This window comes from Martes martes (assembly GCF_963455335.1).
Source record: "Martes martes genome assembly, chromosome: 4".
In the NCBI taxonomy this organism is placed as follows: domain Eukaryota; kingdom Metazoa; phylum Chordata; class Mammalia; order Carnivora; family Mustelidae; genus Martes; species Martes martes.
In genome coordinates this window covers 167,234,209-167,261,290 of record NC_137891.1, presented here as the reverse complement: position 1 = coordinate 167,261,290, position 27,082 = coordinate 167,234,209, and the positions used below count along the sequence as shown (strand labels likewise).

Sequence of the window (27,082 nt, the reverse complement as noted above, 5' to 3'; positions counted from 1 at the left end):
CCCGCGGCGTGCAGCTGGGGCGTGGGGTGGGGGGAGACCGGGCCCGGCCGATGTTTGGTACCTCTCCGCGCTCCCTATCCGTCTGCCCGCTTCTCCCGGTTCTGCCTGAGCCGTTCGCTACCCCAGGGGCCGGGGAGGCCCGCGCCCGTTCCGTAGACTCGGCGCGAACGGTAGCGTGCTCATGAGGCCCGGCGCCGTCGCGCGAACGGCTAACGGAGTGACGGGCCTGGCTAACCCAAGAGTAGTTGCGGGCCCGCGCGGGTAGAGAGCGGTGTGGGTACGTCCGCCGCGGGGAGAATTACACATACCTCCTCCATTTCAGAATCTGGACTCGAGCAGTGCCGGTAGCTTTGGAAGTGTTGATTCGGTTTCCCTTTGTGTTCGCTAACTTAATTTGTTTTTAACTTTTAGCAGCCTTTGATGACGCAGTAGAAGAACGTGTGATCAACGAAGAGTACAAAATATGGAAAAAGAACACCCCTTTTCTTTACGATTTGGTGATGACCCATGCCCTGGAGTGGCCTAGCCTAACTGCGCAGTGGCTTCCAGATGTAACCAGGTGATGTGAACCTTTTGAACGTTGTCTTGTTGTGTCCTCCTCGGTGTAGATGTCTCACGTTGATTTTCCCTGTTTTCCTCCAGTCACCCAAAGAGAGCACGTGATCAAAACCCAGTTGGTGACCTTTTTTCCTAGCCCAAAAAATAAGACAAAAATACAAAAATAGTTTTGCAATGTACCTGATAAGAGAAAACTTGTTTTCTTTTCCTGATAACGAATTGAATAGTCTGTTGTAACTACAGTTGACGAAATAATGTAAAATGTGTCAGCTTTACAAGAAAATGCTGTGATGAGTTCAGCTTTTTCAGCAACACATTGGAACCTAGAGGTAGTAGCTGGTTAGTACAAAGATTTATGTGACATGGTACCTGCCTTCAAGGAGCACAGGCATAGTTGAAGAGGCTGATGTAAGCTAATAGTTACAGTGATATGTGTTGAGAGCAGTTTTACAGAGATACTTAGGATGTTTAGAACTAACACCTGAGGGGCGCTTGGGTGGCTCAGTGGGTTGAGCCTCTGCTTTCTGCTCAGGTCATGATCCCAGACACCCCCACCCCCCACTCCTGGCATTGCTCAGCGGGGGACCTGCTCCCCCCCACCCCACCGCCCCCCCCTTCTCTGCCTACTTGTGATCTATGGCAAATAAATAAATAAAATCTTAAAAAAAAAAACAAAAAACTAACACCTGAAGGTGGGGTGGGTTTTATATAAGGGAATTTTGCATAGTGAGAGATTAATCACTTCTAGGATAAGTCTTACACATGAAAAGCTTACCTCTAACAAGGTAAAATAGTACTTAATTTACCTCATTTATTTAGGGTCTGCTAGGTACCACATATCAGGGTGTGCAAATTTACATAGACACCTTCCCCGCCTTGACTTTTTGTGTGTATAGTATGGTACATACCACCCCCCTTTGGTTTAGGGAATATGGCTGAGGATCCCCAGTGGATGCCTGAAACTGTGGATAGTACTGAACTCTGTATTATGTTGTTTTTTTCCCATATATACATAGCTGCGATAAAGCCTCATTTGTAAATTAGACACAAGAGGCTAATAGTAAAACAGTGATTATAATAATATACCATAATAAAAGCTATCTGATTGTGGTCTCTTGTTGTCAGAATCGCTCACTGTGTACTCACCCTTGTGATGTTGTTGAGAAAAATGCCTATGTGATGAAATAAAGTGAGGTGAATGACATGGGTATAGTGATGAAGTATTGGGCTGCTACTGACCTGATGATAAGTCAGAAGGTACATCATCTACTTCCAGAGGGATTGTGGTTGACCATGGGTAACTGAAACCACAGATTGGGGGAGCCTACTGTATTACAGTAAAAAATAATTATCCTAAGAGTGGCACAGATAAAATGATCCAGTGATCAAGGGAAGGAAAAATTACCTCAACTTAGGGTATCATGAAAGGCTTCCAGGAGGAAGTGACAATGCAGAGATGAAGGTGAATTTAAATAATACAGTATTTTATCAAGACCAGTGTACCTGTAGGGATAATGAGTTTTCTTTTATAAAATTGCCTCACCATTCAGAGTAGCATTTAAAAAATGGTATTATAGGGGCACCTGGGTGGCTCAGTGGGTTAAAGCCTCTGCCTTCAGCTCAGGTCATGATCCCAGGGTCCTGGGATCGAGCCCCGCATCTGGCTCTCTGCTCAGCAGGGAGCCTGTTTCTCCCTCTCTGCCTGCCTCTGTGCCTACTTGTGATCTCTGTCAAATAAATAAATAAAATCTTTTTTAAAAAATGGTATTATAGGGGCGCGTGGGTGGCTCAGTGGATTAAGGCCTCTGCCTTTGGCTCAGGTCATGATCTCAGGATCCTGGGATCGAGCCCTGCATCGGGCTCTCTGCTCTGCAGGGAGCTTGCTTCCTCCTCTCTCTCTGCCTAGTTGTGATTTCTCTCTGTCAAATAAAGTATTTTTAAAATGGTATTATATGCTAAATAACTAAATTTCTTCAGAATTCAAGATCTTGCAGAATGTGGCTGTTTCAGCTCAACAAGTAATAGAAATTTGATGCAAATTTTACCAATAACTCAGAGGTTGCTACCTTCACAGTGGCATTAAAAAATGAGGAAGTCTGCCCTAATGGTGTTTACAAAACTCCTAATAAATACCCAGAAATTTAGAGTTGAAAGCTTTGTCATTCATGACCAGGAGTTCCCATGTTCAGCTGATCGATCAGAATTATTTAGGTTCAGGGTGCCTTGGTGGCACATTGGTTAATCATCCAACTCTTGCTTTCTGCTCAAGTTGTAATCTATAGAGCCCCACCTTGGGCTCTGCATGGAAGTCTCTTTTCTCTCCCCCACCCCCTCCCACCCTCGCTTTCTAAAAATTTTTTTTTTTTTTTTTTTTTTTTTTAAGAATTACTTGAGTTCAGATTAAGTGGAGTCATTGCTCTCAGAAGTTCTCAGTGGTAGTCAAGCCATTTAGGAACTGGTGGCAGAGGACTTGTTGAAAAATAGTTTAATGGTGATTCCCCAGTCATGAGCTGTATCATGAGCCACCCCACACCTACTAAATCATCCTGGAGCCATATTTTTAAAAACCTTCCTATATAATGCAGTAATTAGCTCAACTTGGAAAGCAGTGAATGAGACTAAATTCCCCAAGGTTGAAATCTGTGTTATCTTAGCAGTTTCTACTTTAGCAGACCTAGGTAAATAAACCTTTTTGCAATGTTTGACGTTGGTCCAAACACCCAGTCTTTACCTTCCTTTTTTTGTATTCTACACATATAACAATGCTGATTTTTTTTTTTAAGATTTTACTTATTTATTTTGAGTGAGAATGAGGGGAGGCAGAATCTTCAAGCAGCCTCCTGCTGAGCATAGAACCCCACGCAGGGCTCAGTCCCACAACCCGTGAGATCATGACCTGAGCTGAAATCACGAGTTGGTCTCTTAACCGACTGAGCCACCCAGGCACCCCAACAGTATTAATTTTCTTTTTAAGATGAGGATTACTTAGAAGCAATTACATAGTGTCAGCTGTTTGATTTTTTATGTCTGTTAGTGTCGACATGGTGGGGGGGTGGCAGTAGTGGTATTTATTCATACCCTTTTTAAAAAAAAATTAAATTGTAGTTCCGTAATGCTCTTCTGCCCTCACTTTCTATGGTTTCTTTACCCTAAATTCAGGCATTCCCAGTTTTGGTTTTTTTTGTTGTTGTTCTTTTAGTTTTTGTTTTTCAGGCATTCCCAGTTTTATGTTGACAGCTCTCTTTCTTTTTTTTTTTTTTTAAGATTTTCTTTATTCATTTGAGAGGAAAAGACAGAGCACAAGCAGAGGGACAGGCAGAGGGAGAGGGAGAAGCAGGCTCCCAGCTGAGCAGGGAGCCTGCCATGGGGCTCCATCCAGGACTCTGGGATCATGACCCTAGCGGAAGGCAGACACTCAACCATCTGAACCACCCAAGCACCCCTTTTCTCTATTTTTTCTATGTAGGATATAGATATCTATTGCCTCTGTGCAGAGGAATTCCTATTGGTTATCTCTAGACCCAACTTCTGAGCTTTTCTGAATTTTCAGCTGCCTGCTGGTGTCTTCTCTGGAGTATCTTACTGTCTTCCCAAACATCACATGTTCCAAACTGAGTATATTCTTCCCATAGAGTCCCACTCCAGCTTTCTTCTCTTGTTCCTATTTCTCTTTATCATAGTTGACTTTGGTTTGACAGTCCTAGGTTTTTCTCTTTTTTTTTTTACTTGACAGTTTACCCCAGTGGATTCTGTGGGGTGATATCTTTTTTTTCTAGACCAGAGATTCTCAAACTTGAACATGCATCGTAATTAGCTGAAGGTTTTATAAGATAGATCATTGTGCCCAGCATCTCAAGTTCTTAATTTAGTAGGTCTGGAGTGGATCTGAGATTTTAATTTGCCTTTCTAGCTGACTTCCTAGATGATGCTGATGCTTTTGGTCCTGATGCCACACTAGAAGAACCTCTGCTTTACACTGTTAGATTAATCCTTCTGTGGTAATTCAGATTAATAAGATCTTTTAAAAAAAAGAAATGTAGCTTTTTTTTTTTTTTTTTTTTTTTAGGATTGATTTAATGTGACAGAGAGAGCACAAGCGGGGGGAGCAGCAGGGAGAAGGAGAAACAGGGAGCTGGATGCAGGGCTCAATCCCAGGACCCCAGGATCATGACCTGAGCCAAAAGCAGATGCTTAACCAACTGAGCCACCCTGGCACCCCAGAATTGTGCCTCTTAGTCTTTCTTCCCCAAACCTGTTTGTAATAGTACCTTTTGCGTACATGTATATCACTGACTTCATTGTTTCTCTTAGTATTACAAATTTGAATAGTGACCGTGTATTGCTGTTACAGACCAGAAGGGAAAGACTTCAGCATTCATCGACTTGTCCTGGGAACACACACGTCCGATGAACAAAACCATCTTGTGATAGCCAGTGTGCAGCTCCCTAACGATGATGCTCAGTTTGATGCTTCACACTACGACAGTGAGAAAGGAGGTAGGAATCTTCAAATTGAAAGAAGGAATGATGTGTGGGGTATATCTTTCTTATCTTTGAATTCCCATGGAAAGGGTATAAAGTTTGATTTTAGTAATAAGATATTGAGCTGTGGAAAGCCCGAGTTTGCAATACAGATAATAGATATTAGAAGACATACTTAATGCACTCTTGGTTCTGTCTTTTCTAGAAACCTTCCTCTACTAGATTGGGGAGGGGTGGTCTAGAATTGAAAGAAGCCAAAATCTGCCATTAGTTCTTTTATTTTATTTTTTAAAGTTACATTTATGTAATCTCTACACTCAGCATGGGGCCTGAACTCAACCCTGAGATCAAGAGTCATAGGCTTTTCTGACTGAGCCAGCCAGGCTTGTCTTTATTGTGGTTTTTTGGATTTTTTTTTTAAATCCCAGCTTTATTGAAATATAATTGAAGTATAACATTGTGTAAGTTTAAGGTGTATAAGGTATTGACTTAATACACTCATATATTGCAAATTATTACCATCATGGGTTTTTTTGTTTAAGATTTTACTGGGGCTTGAACTCACAACCCCAAGATCAAGAGTCACATTCTCTACCAACTGAGCCAGCCAGGTGCCCCCAAAGTCCACCATTTATTACTATGCATGCATGGATGCATGGGTGCATTCTCAGCATGGGAGGTAATTGCCCCTAAGGTGAAGAAAATTGGTTCTTGGAAAGGGGGATGCATGAAAATAATTTTAATTCTTTAAATGTATAAAGCATAGATATATATGGTATACATAGGATATCTGTGGTATTAAAATTTCATCAGGAGTGTCAGAAAAGATGTCTTTTTTTTTTTAAGATTTCATTCACTTACTTGACAGATCATAAGCAGGCAGAGAGGCAGTCAGAGAGAGGGGGGAAGCAGGCTCCCCACCGAGCAGAGAGCCCGATGTGGGGCTCGATCCCAGGATCCTGAGATCATGACCTGAGCTGAAGGCAGAGGCTCAACCCACTGAGCCACCCAGGTGCCCCCAGAAAAGATGTCTTACAAGGTTTGGGGTGTGGGGGAGATTGAGAAACACTGGCTTAAATTACCCTTTCCATTTTGAAGTGGTAGAAATGACTTAACCATGGTACTTGATATAAAAAATAAAAATTAAATGCTCCATTTAATTATATTTTATATGAGGAGATCGCCTAAGGGTTTAGCTATTCATTAAATACTTAACTCTCTCCCTTTTAATAGAGGTGGAAATGGATGAGTTACCTTTGTTGTTGTTCTTAAACTCAAATTATTACCCAGAGATAAAAGACACACTCTCATTGAGATATGTGATCTAAAAAATGGATGTTTAATGTTTCTTGAATTTCTCTTCATTAGCAGAATCCATTCTTTTATCTAAGTTCTTTGAGGTCCAGTTACTTGCCAGGATTGTTGTGTACAGTAGGTCTTTTGATTACTGCATATTTGCCTTAGGGTGTTACAGAATGCAGAGTAATAAGTTCGTAAGATAAAGGTCCACAGATACGGTTTTGTGTCACTGACCCAGCTGTGCGTGATACAATTACTGGGAAGTTACTCTCTGGGTAGATAGACATTAGTGTTGGGGTGGGGGCGGGTGGTGGACACCGAACTTAAAGAGTCTTAAGGAGTTGGGCTTGAGGTGCTGTTATGCCACTCACTAGCTCTGTGGTTTTGGATAAATCATTTAGCCTCTCTGAGCATCAACTTCCTTTCTATTAAATGAAGATAAATTGTTTTTAAATAGTATTTTTGGGGGTGCCTTGGTGACTCAGTGGGTTAAGCCTCTGCCTTTGGCTCAGGTCATGATCTCAGGGTTCTGGGATCGAGCCCCGCATAGGGCTCTCTGCTCAGCGGGGAGCCTGCTTCCCTCTCTCTCTGCCTAGCTCTCTGCCTACTTGTGGTGTCTCTCTCTCTGTCAAATAAATAAATAAAATCTTTAATTAATAAATAAAATTTTTGGTGACAACGCAAATAACATACTTTGATTGGTAATGTAATAATTTTTTTAAGAAATCAAAGCAAATAGAAAACTATGGATCCTGGCCACTGCCATAAACCTATCCTCTACATATAGATCACTGTTAAATTGATTGTTTTCTGAATGATTTATCTGTCCCATTTATTGGCTCAGTCATTCAACATATATGTTGAGTACTTACAATACCCCAGGCTTTTTTCTTGGTTCTAAGAATGCAGCGTAGAATATGCTTTTCTGGCCGATGTGTCTTGGACATCTTTTTGTGTAAGATGTATCTCCTTTTGATGGTTGTGTACTATATCATAGTTAACCATCCCTTATTTGATATTTAAGTGGCTTCCAATTTTCTGGCTTGAAAAACAGTTCTTCTACCATATGTCTTGCATATTTTTGCTATAGAGTAATTTTCTAAGTGGAATGCTGATCAGAGGGCAAGAACATTTTCAGGTAAAATTAATACTGCTAAGTTGCCCTTCGAGAAAGATTCTCAGTCCCACCAATAGCAGATGTATTTATGTATGTTTTGTGTATTTATCTTTATGCCTTCGCCAGCATTGTATTTACTTGTCCCAACTTTTCTCTGATAACCCTTCAGATCTTGTGTCGTTCTTGGAAACGCCTTTATTATTCCAAGATTTTAAAGTATTTACCTGTTGTTTTCTGGTGCTTATTTATGTTTTGGCCATTAAAACTGTAATATTTCTGGGATTTGTTTTGGCATTGGGTATGGAGTAGGAATCCAAGCATTTGTTCTTTTTCTTTCTTTTCTTTTTTTTTTTTTTAAAGATTTTATTTCTTTATTTGACAGAGATCACAAGTAGGCAGAGAGGCAGGCAGAGAGAGAGAGGAGGAAGCAGGCTCCCTGCTGAGCAGAGATCCCAATTCCGGGGTCGATCCCAGGACCCTGGGATCATGACCTGTGCCAAAGGCCGAGGCTTTAACCCACTGAGCCACCCATGTGCCCTTAATTCGGACTCTTGATCAACTCAGGTCTTGATGTCAGGGTGGTGAGTTCAAGCCCTGTGATAGGCTCCATGCTATACGTGGAGGCTACTTTTAAAAAAGATGCCATTTGCTGGCAAGTAGTTTTCTTCACTGGTTGTTGAGGTGGCATTTTTTTTTAACATACATACTTTTTCTGGTAACAGTTTTTTGAACAGCATCAAAGCAACTTTTGCTTTATCCCCCTTAATTAATGCTAGAGGAACAATTAAAAATACTGGTAATGATGGGTGAGCCATTTGTAAAACTTTATAAATTACTCTGTTTAATCCTCATAGGAAACTCTATAGTTGTTTTGTAACTTGCCCTAAGTTTACACAGCTTATCTCCCTCCCTCTCTCTCCTTTTCCTTTTACTCCCCTTCCTTTCCCCCCACTCCCCCATCTTCAGATCACTGGATAGGCTTGGTGCTTTAAAGAGGGGGGGCCGTACTCTCTTCTGTATGGTCTTAACAATGGTGGAAGCAGATAATACCTAATATCTCTTGGGTGATTATTAGGTAGATAAGCTTACTAGTCTGTCTTGTTCTCAGATGAAATATCCTGGGCTCTCAAATTGAACTATTGTAATAAGTTACCATCCACTTGACCCCATTTGGTTTTAGGTAATAGATGGCAGACAGCTTCAAAAGATCAGTGAACTTTCAAAGTGAAAACTGAAAACTGGCTTCGTCCTGTTTTGACATTAAAAAGAATTTGTGCGTTTATATTAGGGTCAGCCTGGCTATAGTCGCATTTTAAGCCCTTATAAAATAGAGTAGATGTAAAATTTTACTTACAACTCTGTTACCAAGATCTTTCAATATCAACAAGTTTATTTTTAGCAGCTTATTTGGAGAATATTTTTTTAAGATATTTTTGGTCTTTTGTCCGAATTGTATAAAATAAACATTAAATCATGATGAGGTAATGGAATATTTGTTGTTAGAGTTTACTCTTTTTAGTAAAAAGGTGTTTATGGACTCAGAGTGGCTTACAAGTAGAAATCAATGCTGGTTACCTCGTTTGTGGAGGAGGGGTAGATACTAGTTGGGAGGGACATGATAGTACTTTCTGGGAAGTTGGAGATCTTAGTGCTGGTTTTCCTGGTGTATACATTTGTAAAAATTTGTCAAGCTAGGCACTATAGTTCAAGTCCTCCCCCCCACGCACGTTTTTTAAATAGTGTTTTATATGGTGTTTTATATGAGAGACGCAAACAAAATAGGAATACAGCTGGACCTTGATGGTTATTTAATTCATTGTATATGGATAGCTCAGTCTTTCTTTCCTACTTGAGATTTGGCCTTTCATTTATCAGCTTCAGCTTGGGAGCCCCTAATTATATTTTAAATAGATAAATCCTCATCTTTGTAAAAACTCAATTGTGAATCCTCTAAGCTGACTTATTACTGTGTTTTAACCACAGTTAAGGAGACCCTCTGTTTAGTATGTATCCAGTACCAAAATACCCCACATTATGTAATTAGTACCCTTGCTCTGCAGGCTCTCTGCCAGCTGTTGCTCTTCCCTTGTTACTGGGATCTCTTTAATGGCAGTTAGGCTTTTTTGTCATAGTCATCTGTAGTTACAGTTTATCTCTGTGTTTGGACTGAAAGTTCCTTGCAATCACGTATCTTATCATGCCTTCTTTTTTTTCTTCTTTTTTTTTAAAATTTATTTTAGATTTTATTTATTTATTTGAGAGAGACAGTGAGAGAGAACATGAGAGAGGAGAAGGTCAGAGGGAGAAGCAGACTCCCCGTGGAGCTGGGAGCCTGATGGGGGACTCGATCCTGGAACTCCAGGATCATGACCTGAGCCGAAGCCAGTTGCTTAACCAACTGAGCCACTCAGGCACCTGTGCCTTCTTTTTTTACATTGTAGGTACTCGTGGTCTAGAGTTCTGGGGTTTTGGGTTTTTTTTTTTTTAATATATTTTTTAAAGATTTTATTTATTTATTTGACAGAGATCACAAGTAGGCAGAGAGGCAGACAGAGGGGATGGGGGGGGGGAAGCAGGCCCCCTGCTGAGCAGAGCGCTAGATGGGGGGGGGGGGCAGGACCCTGGGATCATGACCTGAGCTGAAGCAGGGGCTTAATCCACTGAGCCACCCAGGCGCCCCTAATACAGCTTTGCACTGGTTTTCTACTTTTTTCTTTCTTTCTTTTTTTTTTTAAGATTTTTTTTTATTTATTTGACAGAGAAAGAGATCACAGGCAGAGAGGCAGACAGAGGGGAAGGAGGAAGCAGACCCCTTGCTGAGCAGAGAGCCAGATGTGGGGCCCTACCCCAGGACCCTGGGATCATGACCTGAGCTGAATGCAGAGGCTTAACCCACTGAGCCACCCAGGCGCCCCTAATACAGCTTTGCACTGGTTTTCTTTTTAAAAGATTATTTATTTATTTATTTGACAGAGAGAGATCACAAGTAGGCAGAGAGGCAGGCAGAGAGAGAGGGAAGCAGGCTCTTTGTGTTTGGACTGAAAGTTCCTTGCAATCGTGTATCGTATCATGAGTTCTCTCTTTTTTTTTTGTTTTAGATTTTATTTATTTGAGAGGGACAGTGAGAGAGAGCATAAGAGGAGAAGGCAGAGAGCCTTCTGAGCAGAGCCTGATGCGGGGCTCCATCCCACAACCCTGAGATCATGACCTGAGCCAAAGGCAGAGGCTTAACCCACTGAGCCACCCAGGCGCCCTGCTAGAGTTCTGGGGTTTTAATGTAGGCTTTTTATTCTCCTTCAGAGTCTATTCTGCGCTTTTGTTTTTAGATTTTTAGTCTGTATGAAACATTTGCATTTCAACCTTTAAAAGTTATTTAGTGGAAATTGAAAGTTATCTAGTCTGCCAGCCATATTTTCTATGTCCTTGCTTTTTTTAAAAAAATATTTTATTTATTTATTTGACAGAGATTACAAGTAGGCAGAGAGGCAGGCGGGGCGGGGGTTGGGGGAGCAGGCTCCCTGCCGAGCAGAGAGCTCAATGTGGGGCTTGATCCCAGGACCCCGAGATCATGACCTGACCTGAGCCGAAGGCAGAGGCTTAACCCACTGAGCCACCCAGGCGCCCCTATGTCCTTGCTTCTTTGGTTTGTTTTGGTTTTGTGGGCTTTTTGTCTTTTTTATTTGTTTTTGTCCTTGCTTTTTAAAAGATTTTTGTCCTTCAAAGTATAACACTTGTATAACGGTGCTATTGACAGTTACAAGTTACTGTCACAACTTAGCTTTATGGAGAAGGTGTTTGAGACTCAGAAATTGAAGGCCTTCCCCAAATGACCAAGCTCTGGCAGTCAGTTAGGCCAAAGTCTGACTCTTTCTTAGATATCTTATCATGCTGCCTTCTGTAATTCTTTCAACTAATCATTAACTACCTTTGTGTATATGTTGCTTTGCCAGGATTTACATAATCACAAATTATATTGTTAAACATTTTATAATGGCACTTGGGAGAACAGAGTGCATACAGTAGCCAAATGTGAATAAAAAATACTTTTATCTAGTCTTTGCCTGCCTGGTTTATTTCAGCCAAGGATTGTAGTTGGCGTGTATAAGTGGGTGGGGGAGGTGGTAAAGGAAAATGGAACTAGCTATTGTGGCTCTGTTTTTCCTCACTGGACTAAGAAATGGTATAGGGAAAGCATAATGGTGTGATGGTATTTCAGGAAGGTCATTCCAAACTACAGCTTCAAATAAATGGTATAAAGGGGACTCTTTAGTACCTGGTATACTGTGTACTTTAATATTCATTAAAATAGCAACTTCAGGGCACCTGGGTGGCTCAATGGGTTAAAGCCACTGCCTTCAGCTTGGGTCATGATCCCAGGGTCCTGGGATCGAGCCCCACATCGGGCTCTCTGCTCACAGGGAGCCTGCTTCCTCCTCCCTCTCCCTCTGCCTGCCTCTCTGCCTACTTGTGATCTCTGTCTGTTAAATAAATAAATAAGATCTTTAAAAAAATTAAAATAGCAACTTAAAGAGCACGTGTGTGGAGTAGACAGTTGAGCATTAAAGGGCCTGTGGGTGGAGAAGACTGTTGAGCCTCTGAGTCTTGATTTAGGCTCAAGTTGTGGTTCTAGGATCTGGCCCCATGTCAGGCTCTGCACTCAGTGCAGAGTCTGCTTAGGATTCTCTCTCTCCTCTCCTCCTGCTCATTCTCACATGCACATGCTCTCTCACTTTCTCTCTCTCAAATCTTAAAGAAATAAAATAGTAACTTGGGTTTTATTTATTCAGCACTTTTTTGGTACTTAGATTAGATTTGACCATTGCTTATTGAGAATCTACTTTTGAAGTGGAATTGGTAGTGTTCCCTGCTTTTTAGATAGTATTCATATTTTTTAGCTAGGAATCAGGAGAATGAGAATTTTCACTGGGTTCAGTTGTAGTCCTGTCACTAGAAATGGATTAATGTAGGTACGCCAGATTTCTGTTTTTCTTGGTAAAATTTGGGGGGATACTGTCTTCCCTTCTATGTAGGGTTGTAACAATCAAATGAAATAAAAGGTATGAAAACACTGTATACTGTTAACAAATGTCTAGATTTTTTCTAGTATTTACCAGTTTGCTGATAAAAAGCTTGCCTGTGTCATAATTTGAGTGACAGAGTAGCTCTTGCTTCGTCCTGATTTGCAGTTTCTTACATATTTACAGAATTTGGAGGTTTTGGCTCAGTTAGCGGAAAAATTGAAATAGAAATCAAGATCAACCATGAAGGAGAAGTAAACCGGGCACGTTATATGCCCCAGAACCCTTGCATCATTGCGACAAAGACTCCATCCAGTGATGTTCTTGTTTTTGACTATACAAAACATCCTTCCAAACCAGGTACCTGCCGCCTTCAGTTCAGATACAGATAATGAGTCACTATGGGAATACACTTTTCCACTCAAACTGAGTGTAATTGCTTGTTAAATGTATATTCTAACATCTTGTGATGTATACTGGTATGTGTTGATGTTCTTTTGCATTCTTACCTAGGTGGAAAAAAATGCTTTTTTACACAGAACAGAATCATGGTACATTTTAAGTGTTAACAATTTCATCATAATGGGTCTCTATTGCTATACATATGAAGAGCTTCATACCTTTTCATCAAAATTCCATTATGCTTTGTAGACCCAAAGAGGCAGTAGACTATGGATAGTCTTGATATGTGTGTTAATTTGCAGACCCTTCTGGAGAGTGCAACCCAGACTTGCGTCTCCGTGGACATCAGAAGGAAGGCTATGGACTTTCTTGGAACCCAAATCTCAGTGGGCATTTACTTAGTGCTTCAGACGACCACGTGCGTATCCTCATTTTGAAGCAGATCTGGGCTAGTTATCAGTTGGTTTCTTTTCTGGGGTATGTGGGGAAGTGAGAATCTTCCATTTATATAATAGTTAATTTTACATTTAAGACCATCTGCCTCTGGGACATCAGTGCTGTTCCAAAGGAAGGAAAAGTTGTGGATGCGAAGACCATCTTTACAGGGCATACAGCAGTAGTAGAAGATGTTTCCTGGCATCTGCTCCATGAGTCTCTGTTTGGGTCAGTTGCCGATGATCAGAAACTTATGATGTGAGTAGAATCCATGTTTGAGTTTTTTCCTTGTTGTCTAAGTTTTATGTTACCCATTTTAAGCTTTTTTTCCCTTTTTTTTTTCTTTTTTATTAAAGCTGGGATACTCGTTCAAACAATACTTCCAAACCAAGCCACTCAGTTGATGCTCACACTGCTGAAGTGAACTGCCTATCTTTCAATCCTTACAGTGAGTTCATTCTGGCCACAGGATCAGCCGACAAGGTCAGTTTGGTTCATTTTAAAAGAAAAAAAAAATTTCGTTTGCTTCCTTTGAGTAAACAAGATCTTTCAGTTGTGGGTTTTCTTTTCATAAAAAATTACTGATTGCTCTTGCTTTCCTTTTTATATATAGACTGTTGCCTTGTGGGATCTGAGAAATCTGAAACTTAAGTTGCATTCCTTTGAATCACATAAGGATGAAATATTCCAGGTAAGAGAAACTAATGCTGCATTTGTTTGTTTTAAGGAAAACCTGGATGTGTGAGTACATGCACTTTTGCTTTATCCCATTATTACCAGTAATAGAAATCTTCTACGTATCTATGCTCATCTTTATAGGAAATGTGATTGTTAATTCTATACTTCCTCAAACTGGTCATTGGCAACTTACACTCTTGAGGTATTAAGAAAATCAGTGCTCAGGAATTCATGTTCCTGACATTGTGTCTTCCCTTATTTCCAAAACTTGCCATGTCTGTTGATTTTGCAGTTGAAGCCTAAAGTACGAGCTCCATGTTTTCTGCCTCATCGGTTTAAGCTCCTTTCTTAACGCGCAAAAAGCTCTCTGACTCAATTCAAGAAATGTGGCACTATGTTCACCACTTATTGCCAACACACTGTGAGAAATAGTTTATATATAGTCTTTGCTATTAAAGAGCTTACAGTTTTATAGCAAGGGAAGGCCCGTTTAGATTCACCATAACAGAAGGTTGTTAAGCATTAGAACTTAAAGGTGGGGCACTGGGTGCTTTAGTCAGTTATGGGTCTGCCTTTAGTTCAGGTCATGATTCTGGGGTTCTGGGGTTTAACCCCACATTGTTCTCCTTACTCGGCGAGGAGTCTGCTTCTCCCTCTGCATCTCCCCACAGCTTGTGCTCACTCTTTCTCAAGTAAGTAAATAAAATCTTTAAAATGGGGAGAGCAGGTATCTGGGTGGCCCAGTGGATTAAGCGGCTACCTTCAGCTCGGGTCATGATCCTAGGGTCCTGTGGCCAAATCCCACATCAGACTCCCTGCTCAGCAGGGAGCCTGCTTCTCCCTCTGCCTGCTGCTCCCCCTGCTTGTGCACTCTACACTCTCTCTCTCTCAAATAAGTAAATTTAAAAAAAAAAGTGTGGTCAAAGTTAATTTTGGTGTGTGAAAGTGGCCTCTGATTTAGGTTCTAGGTGAGCCATACTCTGCACTTTGTCTCACTTAACCTTATTTTCTACTCTTGGCTTGCTCCAGTGAACATTTTGTCTTTATCCTGTCTCTTTGTCCTTGCTTGTAGTGGTGTTCTTGCCTGGAGAGTATCTAAATTCTTCCCTAAGTATTGGTCACTAATGCCCTTTTATCTGTACCATGAAGCTAGGACTTTCTTATCAGACAGTGTAACAGTATGTGATTGTTGTATGTGTGGTAGCTAACTTTAATAAAATCATTATCGTAAGGAGTCAGTTTTTTTTTTTTTTTCAGTTTTTTTTTGTTTTAGTTTTTAATCAGTTTTATGTGCAATACTGAATTCATAGTAAGTACTTGAGAAAATAGATACTGTATGTATGTGTTCTGTACTTTAGTTCTAAGGTCAGAGTTGGATTACATTTGGTTAGAAGCCAGAATTAGTAAGATTAGATTAAGATCAGAGCTTCAAAAATATAAGATATGGGGCACCTGTCTGATTCAGTCAGTGGAACATGTGACTCTTGATCTTAGAGTCATGAGTCCCAGCCCCCAGTTGGTGTGGAGTTTATTTAAAAGTTAAAAATCTTAATATGAAATATTTTACTTAAAATTAAAAATCTTGGGACGCCTGGGTGGCTCAGTTGGTTAAGCAGCTGCCTTCGGCTCAGGTCATGATCCCAGCATCCTGGGATCGAGTCCCACATCGGGCTCCTTGCTTGGCGGGGAGCGTGCTTCTCCCTCTGCCTCTGCCTCTGCCTGTGCTCGCTCGCTCTCTCTCCCTCTCTCTCTCTGACAAATAAATTAATAAAATCTTTTAAAAAAAATAAATAAAATTAAAAATCTTGGGGCACCTGGGTGGCTCAGTTGATAAGTGTCTGCCTTCCGCTCAGGTCATGATCTCAAGGTCCTGGATTGAGCCCTGCATCAGACTCCTTGCTCATCGGGAAACCTGCTTCTCCCTTTCCCACTCCCATGCTTGTGTTCCCTCTCTTGCTGTCTGGTTTCTCTGTCAAAAAAATAAATACTTTTAAAATTAAATTAAAGGGGTGCCTGGGTGGCTCAGTAGTTAGCCGTCTGCCTTCAACTCAGGTCATGATCCCAGGGTCCTGGGATCGGGCCCCACATAGGGCTCCCTGCTTGGCAGGAAGCCTGCTTCTCTCTCTCCCACTCCCCCTGCTTAGGTTCCCTCTCTTGCTGTGTCTCTCTCTGTCAAATAAATAAGTCTTAAAAATTTTTTAAATTAAAAATTTTTACCACACACACACAAATAGAAATAGAACAAAAGGTTTAGTGATAGGTTATCTTCATATAAGAAACCATCTTACCTACCTGTCAGGTTTTGTTGTTGTTGTTGTTGTTTTTAAGATTTTATTTCCTTATTTGTCAGAGCACAAGCAGGGGGAGCAGCAGGCAGAGGGAGAAGCAGGCTCCCTGCTGAGCAAGGAGCTGATGTGGGAATCAATCCCAGGACCCCAGGATAATGACCTGAGCCAAAGGCAGTTGCTCAACCAGCTGAGCCACCCAGGCACCCTTTTTGGGTTTGGGGGGGGGGTTGTTGTTTCTACACCCAAACTGGGGCTCGAACTTAAAACCCCGAGATCAAAAGTTGCATGATCCACCAACAGAGCCAGCTAGGCACCCCCTCTAGCTGTCAGGTTTTGGTTTGTTGTTGGTTTGTTTTTTTGTTTTTTGTTTTTTAAGATTTTATTTATTTATTTGACAGACAGAGATCACAAGTAGCCAGAGAGGCAGGCAAAGAGAGAAGGGGAAGCAGACTCCCCGCTGAGCAGAGAGCCTGATGCGGGGCTAGATCCCAGGACCCTGGGATCATGACCTGAGCCACCTAGGCGCCCCTGAGCTCATCATTTTTATTAGCTGTCAGTTTTATTATAATGTCTAAAATACTTTGATTTCTTTTTTATGGAATTTTTAAATTGTTAAATGTAATTTAGGTATTTTCCCCTCAGTTTTCTTTTTTTTTTTTTTCCTTAAGTTTTATTTTTTTGAGAGAGAGCGAGCGTGAGCTGGGGCAAGAGGGAGAGGGAGAAGCAGGCACCCCGCTAAGCAGGGAGCCCGACGTGGGACTCTATCCCAGAACCCTGGGATCATGACCTGAGCCAAAGGCAGATGCTTAACCAACTAAGCCACCCAGGCACCCCTACCCTCAGTTTTCTAAGTTACAGTTTTTCTGTTTCCTTCATTTTTACTGTAGGTTCAGTGGTCGCCTCACAATGAGACCATTTTGGCTTCCAGTGGTACTGATCGCAGACTGAATGTTTGGGATTTAAGGTAAGTCTTAGTGGAGATATTTTCTTTATTTATACTTTTTTAAAGTAGTTACTTGGGACAAATCTGTTTTAACTTTTTGTTTTATTTTAACTTTTTTAAAAAATCTTTTTGTGCTAGTAAAATTGGAGAGGAACAATCCCCGGAAGATGCAGAAGATGGGCCACCAGAATTGTTGGTATGTCCTGCACATTGAGTAATACTGAAATACTCTGTTGCTTACTTACTGCTCTCTATCTGCTCTTCATATCTTTGTTTTCCTCCCTCTTCCAGTTTATTCATGGTGGTCACACTGCCAAGATATCTGATTTCTCCTGGAATCCCAATGAACCTTGGGTGATTTGTTCTGTATCAGAAGACAATATCATGCAAGTGTGGCAAATGGTAAGTGTTATCATTTATTCGGGGGACATAAGGTCAGTGAGATGGAGTATCACTTCATATTTACAGGCTTCACAAATGGCATCTCTGGTTAGTTTACTCCTGAGTATGACTTTAGCACTTGCTGCACGTTATCATTTTCACATGCCTGCTCATTACCTTTATCTACTTATCCCACTGGTGTCTCAAACTCAAGGAGACCAGACTTCTCTCCCCTTCTCCTTATTCCCGTTTTCTCCTATTTTCCTGTTTCGTATGTGGCTCCAGTGTCGTCATCCCCCAGCTCAACCAACTTGAAGACTCAAAAGGTTTTGTTTTGGTTTTTGGTTTTTTTTTTTAATTTATTTGACAGAGATCACAGGTAGACAGAGAGGCCGGCAGAGAGAGGAGGAAGCAGGTTCCCTGCCGAACAGAGAGCCTGATGCGGGGCTCGATCCCAGGACCCTGGGATCATGACCCGAGCCGCAGGCAGAGGCTTTAACCCACTGAGCCACCCAGGCACCCCTCAAGAGTTCTTGGTTATCTATTTACCTCTAGTTCTAGTTTACTTAACCAGACTTTGCATTGTCTGTCTGCATTGTTTCTTGTATCTGTACTCATCTTACAGATAAACACTTAGTGGCCAGCTTTCCTGTTTCTACTTCACACCCTGGCTTTTTGGTCAGCTTCTCATTACTACTTGCTAAACTATTGCGATAGCCTCCTTGCTGGCCTCCTCTTTTGCCCACTACTAGCAGTTGAATCTTTGGGAATGGTCATTCCTTTGAAGTGACTTGGGGCTTTGAACGTGCCTCGCACAGTTTCTACCACAATGGTACAGCATCACATACTGCCATTTCTCTGTGAGATATTACTAGATTCCAAAAACTTACCTGTTCTTTATACCCAAATGGGAAGTGATTACCCTTTTTTGAATTTCCAAAGTGCTTGGAATTTAATAAGGATAACTAATGTCTAACATAGACAAATATAAGAAACACTTGCCTTCTGGAGATGGATGGTGGTTGATAGTTGCACACAGGGTGAATGGACTTAATGCCCTGAACTGTACACTTAAAAATGGTTAAGATGGCAATTTGATATGTATTTTTGTACCACAATTTTTTTTTATTGCATAATTTGAATGATGGTAGCCTGATTAATGTAAAGGTTTGGAAAAAAGCTTTTGTTGTTTTAGCATATATCTAGAGGCAGGAATAATCTCCAGAGGAAAGTTTTTGGCTCAACGTGAGGAAAAGTATTTTAATAATCAGAACTTCTTTGGGATGCATGGGTGGCTCAGATGATGGAGCTGCTGCCTTCGACTCAGTGGGGAGCCTGCTTCTTCCTCTCCCTCAGCTGCTCCCTCTGCTTGTATGTGCATGTGTGCTCTCTCTGTCAAATAAATTTTAAAAAATCTTTGAAACAACTTTCTTAAAGAATAGCACTATTAAAGTTAAAGAAATAAAATGAAAAAGAAATGAATTTTTGTGGCCTATGGGATTAAGAAATTATATGGTATATCCGGACTTCTTTATAAGATATTCATGACATGAAGTAGGAAAAAAGCAGATTATAGAACAGTGGCATGTTATAATTCCTCATATTAAAATTATTGTAGCTAGGAGTGCCTGGATGGCTCAGTTGGTTAATCAGCTGCCTTCTGCTCAGGTCATGATCCCAAGGTCCTGGGATCAAGCCCCACATCAAGCCCCACAGACTTCTCCGTGGAGAGTCTGCTTCTCCCTCTGCCCCCTTTAACCCTGTTCATCTTCACGTGCTCACACATACACGTGCTCTCCTTCCCACCCCTATCCTCTCAAATAAATAAAATCTTTTTTTAAAAAATAAATAAAATTATTGTAGCTAGTCTTGAATTTAATTATATGTGACTGTTTAGAAGCTTGTTTGCAGGACGCCTGGGTGGCTCACTGGGTTGAGTGACTACCTTCAGCTCAGGTCATGATTCTGGAGTCCCAGGATCAAGTCCCGCTTCGGGCTCCCTGCTTGGCAGAGAGTCAGCTTCTCCCTCTGACCTTTCCCCACCTCGTGTTCTCTCTGATTCTTTCAAATAAATAAATAATAATTTTTTTTAAGGGCGTTTAAAAAAAGAAGCAGCTTGTTTGCCATAATGTGTTTGATATATTTAGGGAGTTTTTGGATATCTTCTTTATACCTTTCAGTATTATAATTTGTAATAGTAAATGTGTATTACATGTGTAAACAAAATCTACGTCATCTTTTTCTTTGTAATATACCCATGTATAATTAATATAAAAAGTTAAGAGTTCTGACAGGAAGGTGAAATGTGCTGCCTTGGGTAACCTGTCATTTAAAGATATTTTAGTAGTTGCCATGGGAATGTAGGAGATCGAACTACATCACCTTCAGGCCAGGTTGTTCTTTACTCAGTTTTTTTAGAATGGTGGTAAAAGGGAAAAAAAAAAAAGAATTATAAAACAAGTAACTATTTGTCTTTGTCCAAGTTCCTAAAAACCTTGCAGTTGTCTGAGTGATAGAAGTCTCTGTTGCTGTTAATAAGGAGCCCCTTTTGGCCACACCTGAGTTTAAGCTAAGGAGGTAACTTAGGGCCCCTGGAAAGCCTCGGGATGGGGCTGGTCTCCTGAAAGACCAAACAGGTGATTGGAGAACTTTACAGTCCCTCCTACCCACAGGCAGAGGGGATTGAGCTGTGTAAAACTCTTGAAAAGGCTCTGTTGGGTATATTGATGGCTACCCAGAGAAGACCTAGAAGCTTTGTATTCCCTTCTCACCTCGCCCTGTGCTTCACTGCCAGTTGGCTCTTCCTAAGTTGTAAGGTGTTCAGTAAACTGGTAATAGTAAAGCATGTTCAGGATTCCATGAGTCATTGCAGCGAATCATCAACCCTAAGGGGGCGGGAAGTGGGGGGTGGGTCGGCTTGTGAGAACACCTGAGTTGATAACCAAGTTGGGCAGAAGTGCATGGGTAGTCTGAGCACTCCGGGCTTAACGCTGGATTCTGAAGCGAGGATCATAGTCTTGTGGGACTAGCCCCTTAACTTGTGGGGTCTAACACTACTTTCACATGCAGTTAGTGTCAGTATTGAATTGAATTGTTGGGCAGCCAATTGGGTGAAAAAGACACTACACATTTGTCATCAGAAAACATCACACAATTGTATACTTTCCTGTTCCTGCAGTCAGATCACAGGCTCTTTAAAGATAAGACTATCCCATCCTTTGCAGCACGTAGCCTAGTGATTTGTGCATAGTAGATACTAAGTAAGAACAGTAAACTGCGCAAATGAAAGTGTTTTCTCTACTTAAGATTATGCCTTTGGATGCAAGTTTTTCATCAAGTAATAGAAGTAGAGTTTATACTAGAGCAGTTTTCTTTTAAAAATATTTATAAATTGATTTTGAAACCCATGGTCTGGGGGGGCTCTTAATGAAGACTTTATAATTTTTTTTAACCATAATCACAGAATTATACAACCATCATCACAGTAATTTACCCCTCAGAAAAACCCCCTACCCATTAAGCATCACTCCCCATTTTCCTCCAGTCTTCCCAGCATTAGGCAACCCCCAGGCTACTTTATGGATTCGTCTGTTCTGGACACTTAGTATAAAATAAATAATGCAATCTGTGACTAGCTTTTTTTTCATTGCCAGGTAACATTTTTATTTATTCATTGGTCATTTGATGGACATTTGTGTTGTTTTTACGTTCTGACTCTTGTCAGTAATATCCAGTAGAAGGACTCCTGAAGGTTGAGTATCAGGACAAACAGTTACCATACTTCAGTTTTGTGGGAATGTCCTAATCTAGTTGGCCTGTGGGCCAGCTGCCTGTTTTTATTGGAACACAGCCACCTATACCCATTCATTTTCAGATGGTCCCTGGCTGCTTTCATCCAGCAGCTGCAGAGTTGAATAGTTGCTACAGAGACTGTGGCTCACAGTCTCTCTCCCTGGCCACCTCTGTTTTTGAAACATTAACTTCAAGAAGTATCCTTCATGTTTACTAAATATCCTTTTCTTATTTTTGGGCAGGCAGAGAACATTTACAATGATGAAGATCCTGAAGGAAGCGTGGATCCAGAAGGACAAGGGTCCTAGATATGTCTGCACTTCTTGTGATTTTAGACTCCCCTTTTTTTCCCCTCTCAACCCTGAGATTGATTTAACACTGGTTTTGAGACACAGACTTTGTTTGGCTATCCCTCTATGATAGGTACCATCAACGATGTTACTAGCCCAAACAGAGGGTGTTTTCTAAATATTAACTGGGGGACTTGATTCAGTAAAGCCACAGACTTATATTTAAATTTTCTTCAGGCATTTTCTAGTAACAAAGGTCTAAAGTAGCCACAGAAAGGGGAATATTGGGTGTGGTTATTTTTCTTCTTAGGCTATATCCCCAAGTTTTACAGACTCCTTTTAAGTAAAGGCTAAAGTGAGGAAGATAGAGCCAAGTGAGGTAGGTGTCTGAGCCACGAAGTATAAATACCACAAGATGTCGTTTTTATTCAGGAAAAGGGGGAGATTCAAGTCATATAAATTCCTATTCTAAAGTTTTCACACCTGACTTTCCAGGATGCACATTTCCCTATGTAGACCAGTCTCCTCTCAGTTTCTTCAGTTAAGTCAAAACTATGTGTTCCTCTTTCCCCATATATTTTTGCTTGTTAGTGTATTTCTTGAGCTGTTTTCATATTTCTTTCCTTTCTGTGAAATGGTTTTTTTTAAAAACTTGGGACCACCAAGTTGTAAAGATGTATGTTTTTACCTGACAGTCATACCACAGGTAGACTGTCCAGTTGAGTTGAGAAGAGTGAATTGATAGCTTGTATTTGTTTTTAAAATTAAATTAATCCTGGATAAGAGTTGCTTTTTTTTTTTTTTTTAGGAGTTAGTCCTTGACCACTAGTTTGGTACCATCTCTATTTTGGGTGACCTGTTTCACCAGCAGGCCTGTTACTCTCCATGACTAACTGTGTAAGTGCTTATAATGGAATAAATTGCTTTTCTACGTAACCCCATGCTGATGGGTTTTTTTTTGGTATATAACATTCATCAAACACCAGTCTGGCTTCTCGAAGAGTTGTTCAGAGGACTGTTTTACTGTATATGGTCTTTGACTATCAAAAGCAGAATTAAATATAATAAACCCAGAGCGATAGAAGAGCTTCACTCCTTCCCAGGGAAAGTGCAAGACATAAAACACTGAGCCAGGGGTACACGGATTAGTCTTTGATAACATCTTTTTGAAGTCTGTCCCTAGAGAACTACATGGACTTCTAAGACTGTCAAAGGCAATGTGGCAGAGAGCATTTAAGGCAGACTTTAAATTTGGAAAAGGTGTTTGAACCTTTTCCCATAGAGAGGTTGAATCTCCCCAGTATGTTTTTCACTGGGGCATGTATTTAGAAGTTAGAAATAATAGACTCTTGAAACCTTTATCACCAAGTGCCATAACCAGAAAAATGCCTGGCTCTTTGCCAGTCACTCAGTTTAAAGGAATACATCACTGACTCAAAATCATTTTCATGAGCACAGTCTTTGGGAAAATCTCAATACCCTTAAACCTTTCAGTTCAAATCTAAATTGGTTTCTTTTTTCCAAGTCAGTAGTTCTCTTAGAGTATAGGGAAAATTATCTTGACACAGGTGTAAACTGTATGAGTCCACACACACTTAAACTTTGTAAAAGAATTCATTTTAAAGTCTAACACTCGTGGCACAAAGGAATTCAAATTGTAAACCCATATCATGAAAGTTGGCTGCCTTTTTGACCCTACCTCCAAAAAAAGGTTTTTGTTTTGGGTCAACACAAGGCAAGATACATTCTTCATAACACTAAAGTGTGTCTGTCCGTACATCCATCCTTTACTCTGTGCACGTGGGAGTTGCTGCCAGAGGACAGAAGGCTCATTTTTCCATTCCTGCGTGCACAGAGATTGGTACCAGCAGCCTATGAACTAGACTCCACCTAAATCCTGACTGATGGCATTCTGCCTCCAGCCAGCCTTCAACTTTTTTTAAACAGGTCAGCCAGTATTTGTAACTTTCCCAGGGTGAACTGCTTGCCAAGTGCTTGGCACTCCCTTCTCTGGAAAAAAGTATGTCCAAAGGGTACTTAGTGATCCTTTGCTAAAAAGTTTTTTGCTGCTGTTTCTGGGTTACAGATTCGGCCATATGTTTCTAAACAGCCCCTGTAAAATTGAGAAAAGAAAGAAAATAAGTTCATACTTGGGTCAACTTGAAATAATACAGTGTAAAGTTCATGACAATGAACTTCTGAAGTTTAGTTAGTGCTAAGTTGGGGAGAGATTGCTAGAGTGTAATTTACATAGGGTTAGGGATGCATTTCTCCTTGCCAAATGCCTATTTGGGTGCCTCTTATTTGCAGAACAGAATGAATGGTAACCTGTGTGGTGGTGATGGGAGGGACTAGCTAGAGATTTTCTCTGCCCAGGTTAACCTTACATGGGTATTAGAGTAACTGGGATTCTGTAGTTTCGTTTCTTAAGAGGAGTTGTTGCCCTTTCCCTATTGTACTTTTAATCTGATCCACACAAAGGTGTTTGACATATCATTTTCCTCAATTACAAGGTTCTCTAATCTCCCAAACAATAAGCATAATCAGTCATGCCTGGATAAAACACGGTAAAAGAAAATGCTAGTAAGTTAGGAAAAGTATTGGTTAATAATTGTTATTTGTGAGTTTGTATCCAAGACACAAGATTAACTGGGAAATTAAGAATAAATTTTATGGGCATCTGTCTAGTATACAACTTGACCCAGACCTTTTTTCCTTAGTTTCTTTATCCGAGAGAATCTAGGACTTTATACAGAATATAAGAACATTAGTATATAAAGAAATTAATGGATAGGTATATTGCTTGTTTCCTATATTAAGCAGTAATCCTGTCCCACAGGCTATAAACAACACCCACTTGAGCCTTTTTTATGACTTACAGATTAATTTAGCCTTTTGGCCTCCTTTGTCATAGTCTGAATTAGGTAGCGTAACTGTCTTCTCTGCTATTCTAAGGAAGCTATTTATGAATAGCAGATGGGGTAGGATAGGCCAAGGAAAGTAAGAATGCATAGAGCCCGGATGTGTCATCCTGTTACCGAATTCCTGGCAATAATTAGAGCATATTTTGAGTCCTGCTAGAAACTGAAATGTTACAAGTGACCCCTGAATGCTTAAACCAGGTAATGTGGAGGTATGCGTTATTCCTACCTGACTTGTCATTTGACACACTCTAAGTTTTCTTAAGGCATTAGTATTGTTAGGAGCAGCAACAGTGCAAACACCACTCTTGTACCCTCAAGGATCACCTTGGGACTGAGTCTCCGTTCCACCTGCCTGAGAAGTGGGAGTGTTAGCCTGTCCCAGGCTCTTGGGTAGCATAGCCCTTTAAAAAAAGAGATCCGTTTTCCATCTGTCATAGGTGAGCACAATTCGAATATTGTCCCAAGCTGTTGTTCTGCTTTTCCCTGTTCAGTGAAATTTCCCCTGAGCAACAGTTGCCCTCCCCACCATCCCCTCTGCCAGCGTCGGTTAAGAGCGGGGCCCGGGCGAGAACTGACTTATAGGTGGAGAGCTCTCCAGCGAGGCTGATCCGCAGCTGCTCCAGCTCTTTGTTCTTCTGCTGCTGGAGTTGCAGGCCGCTCCTCAACTGCCTCTGTCGCTCTTCCATTTCCTCCAGCTGTTCCTGCAGCGGGAAGGCCAAGAACGTCTCTAATGAGCAGAACAGTAAAACAAGGAACACTGTCAGTTACAGTTGATAAAGCACTTTCTTACACGTGGTTTAACCTTCACACCAGTGCTAAGGTTGAGAGACAAGTTCAAAGAGGCGTTTGGACAGAGCGATCCTGCTTTTGCCGATGGGGACCTGACTCGTCTGTACCTGCAGATGACTGTCTAATGGAATCCTGCAGAGGGTGGGGGGGGTGCTCAGAGGATTTTTGTTTGTTTTGCAGTGTTAAGTGTGGGGGAGGATTTTGGTCCTCTCATTGGTGTGCTGAGAGTTTTATGGACCTCTGGCTCTGTGCAGGTTTGTTTCTGTTAGGATAATCCGTTTTTATATCATCCTGTGACTTAAACAATTTAACTTAAACCAAGTCTTCGGGCCTCCGGCTGGCTCAGTCTTGACTCTTGAGTCTTGGCTCATTCGATCTCAGGGTTCTAAGTTCGAGCCCCATGTTGGGCATGGAGCTTACTTTAAAAGGACAAAAAGATGGGGCGTTTGGGTGGCTCAGTGGGTTAAAGCCTCCACCTTCGACTCAGGTCATGATCCCACGGTCCTGGGATCAAGCCCCACATCGGGCTCTCTGCTCAGCAGGGAGCCTGCTTCCCTCTCTCTCTGCCTGCCTCTCTGCCTACTTGTGATCTCTGTCAAATTAATAAAATCTTAAAAAAAAAAAAATCACTTGGGAAACTTAAAAAAAAAGCCAAAAAACAAACTGATGCCCAATCTCTACCCAACCATCAGATTTTTAAAGCCCTCTGCCTAGTGTGTAGCTGAGAGGGAGAATCATGGCCCCCTACCCAATATTTCCAATAGCTGCATTTGTTCCACAGGCCACATATCAAGCACCCCAAAGTGCTAAGTTGGAAGATGAAGAAGCAGTGCCCTGGAGGCCCTCAGGAGCCTTAAGATAACTGTTTCCCATTCTGCCAAACCCAGACAGGATATGTTCTGTAAACTGTCTCTGCCTCGAATTAATGCCTGAGGAGTGAAGTAAGGAAGATGTCAGCAAGTCCATCTCTGGCATAGTTGCTAGCTGGCGTGGATCCTTGGGAAGCTTGAGGGAGACAGGAAGGGAAGGTTGAAGTCAGAAGGTCTATTTTAAAGGGGTAATGACTTCACCTCAGATTTTGAAGAATAAGAAGATAGGAATCCAGTTTGGGTACATGCTGTTAGTAGAAGGATCTAAATAATTGGTTCTCTGAGCCATCCTTGGTGGGCCTGTAGCACAGCAATCTGCGGCGTTTGATACTCTGGCTGAATCCCGATGTCTACCAACCTTATCAAAAGGCCTTTTTTTAGTGCCTTAGCCATATTCTGGCACCACACGGAGATGCAGCCGTACCATCTAAGCTGTCTTCTGAAGGGAAGCATCTGCATACCTCTGTGCCCCAATTTCCCAAGCCTCCCTGAGATCGCCAGCAAACCTGTATTTTGGTGAGGCGTTAAAGTACACGCTTGGGAAGGCAATCTGTACCATGAGTGATAAATTGACAGGAACGATGTCACAGAAGGAAGTAAATATTGCCATAGTGACTGGCATTAAAGACATCCAGTCTCAATGCTGTGTAGCGCCAACTAGATTCGCTTTCCAAAAACTGCTTTATCATCTCAGTCTTTCAAAGGCTTTCCACCTCTTTAGTCTGGCATTCAGACCCCCTCTGGTTTGACCCCTACCTCTAACTGGAACAAATGTTATTCTTCCATACGAACCCTTTGCTCTAGCCTGCACTGTGTG

At 41.3% G+C, this 27,082-nt stretch overlaps 3 protein-coding genes across 4 annotated transcripts in view; 1 reads left to right on the top strand and 2 right to left on the bottom strand.

The window, feature by feature from the left end:
• ZBTB8OS (zinc finger and BTB domain containing 8 opposite strand) overlaps positions 1-410 on the bottom strand; it is a gene marked incomplete at its 5' end in the record, with an annotated part of 22,138 nt that extends 21,728 nt beyond the window's left edge. Inside the window, one exon of the mRNA XM_080802925.1 lies at positions 309-410. The remainder of the gene's footprint in view (positions 1-308) is intronic.
• Positions 1-22,619, top strand: part of RBBP4 (RB binding protein 4, chromatin remodeling factor) — a 22,834-nt gene extending 215 nt beyond the window's left edge. Inside the window, exons 2-12 of the mRNA XM_080802920.1 lie at positions 412-559; positions 4,910-5,055; positions 12,661-12,834; positions 13,179-13,294; positions 13,409-13,569; positions 13,668-13,794; positions 13,925-14,002; positions 17,165-17,241; positions 17,359-17,416; positions 17,512-17,622; positions 21,636-22,619. Of these exons, the coding sequence (XP_080659046.1) occupies positions 412-559; positions 4,910-5,055; positions 12,661-12,834; positions 13,179-13,294; positions 13,409-13,569; positions 13,668-13,794; positions 13,925-14,002; positions 17,165-17,241; positions 17,359-17,416; positions 17,512-17,622; positions 21,636-21,701 (1,262 nt within the window). The 3' untranslated portion in view covers positions 21,702-22,619. The remainder of the gene's footprint in view (positions 1-411; positions 560-4,909; positions 5,056-12,660; positions 12,835-13,178; positions 13,295-13,408; positions 13,570-13,667; positions 13,795-13,924; positions 14,003-17,164; positions 17,242-17,358; positions 17,417-17,511; positions 17,623-21,635) is intronic.
• The window catches only part of SYNC (syncoilin, intermediate filament protein), a 16,740-nt gene continuing 12,147 nt past the window's right edge, over positions 22,490-27,082 (bottom strand). Inside the window, exons 3-5 of one of the 2 annotated variants that reach the window (XM_080802918.1) lie at positions 25,184-25,308; positions 24,932-25,008; positions 22,490-23,796 (exon numbers count right to left, since the gene is read on the bottom strand). In XM_080802918.1, coding sequence (XP_080659044.1) covers positions 23,786-23,796; positions 24,932-25,008; positions 25,184-25,308 — 213 coding nt within the window. In that variant the 3' untranslated portion in view covers positions 22,490-23,785. The remainder of the gene's footprint in view (positions 23,797-24,931; positions 25,009-25,183; positions 25,309-27,082) is intronic. The other variant, XM_080802919.1, reaches the window with a different exon arrangement.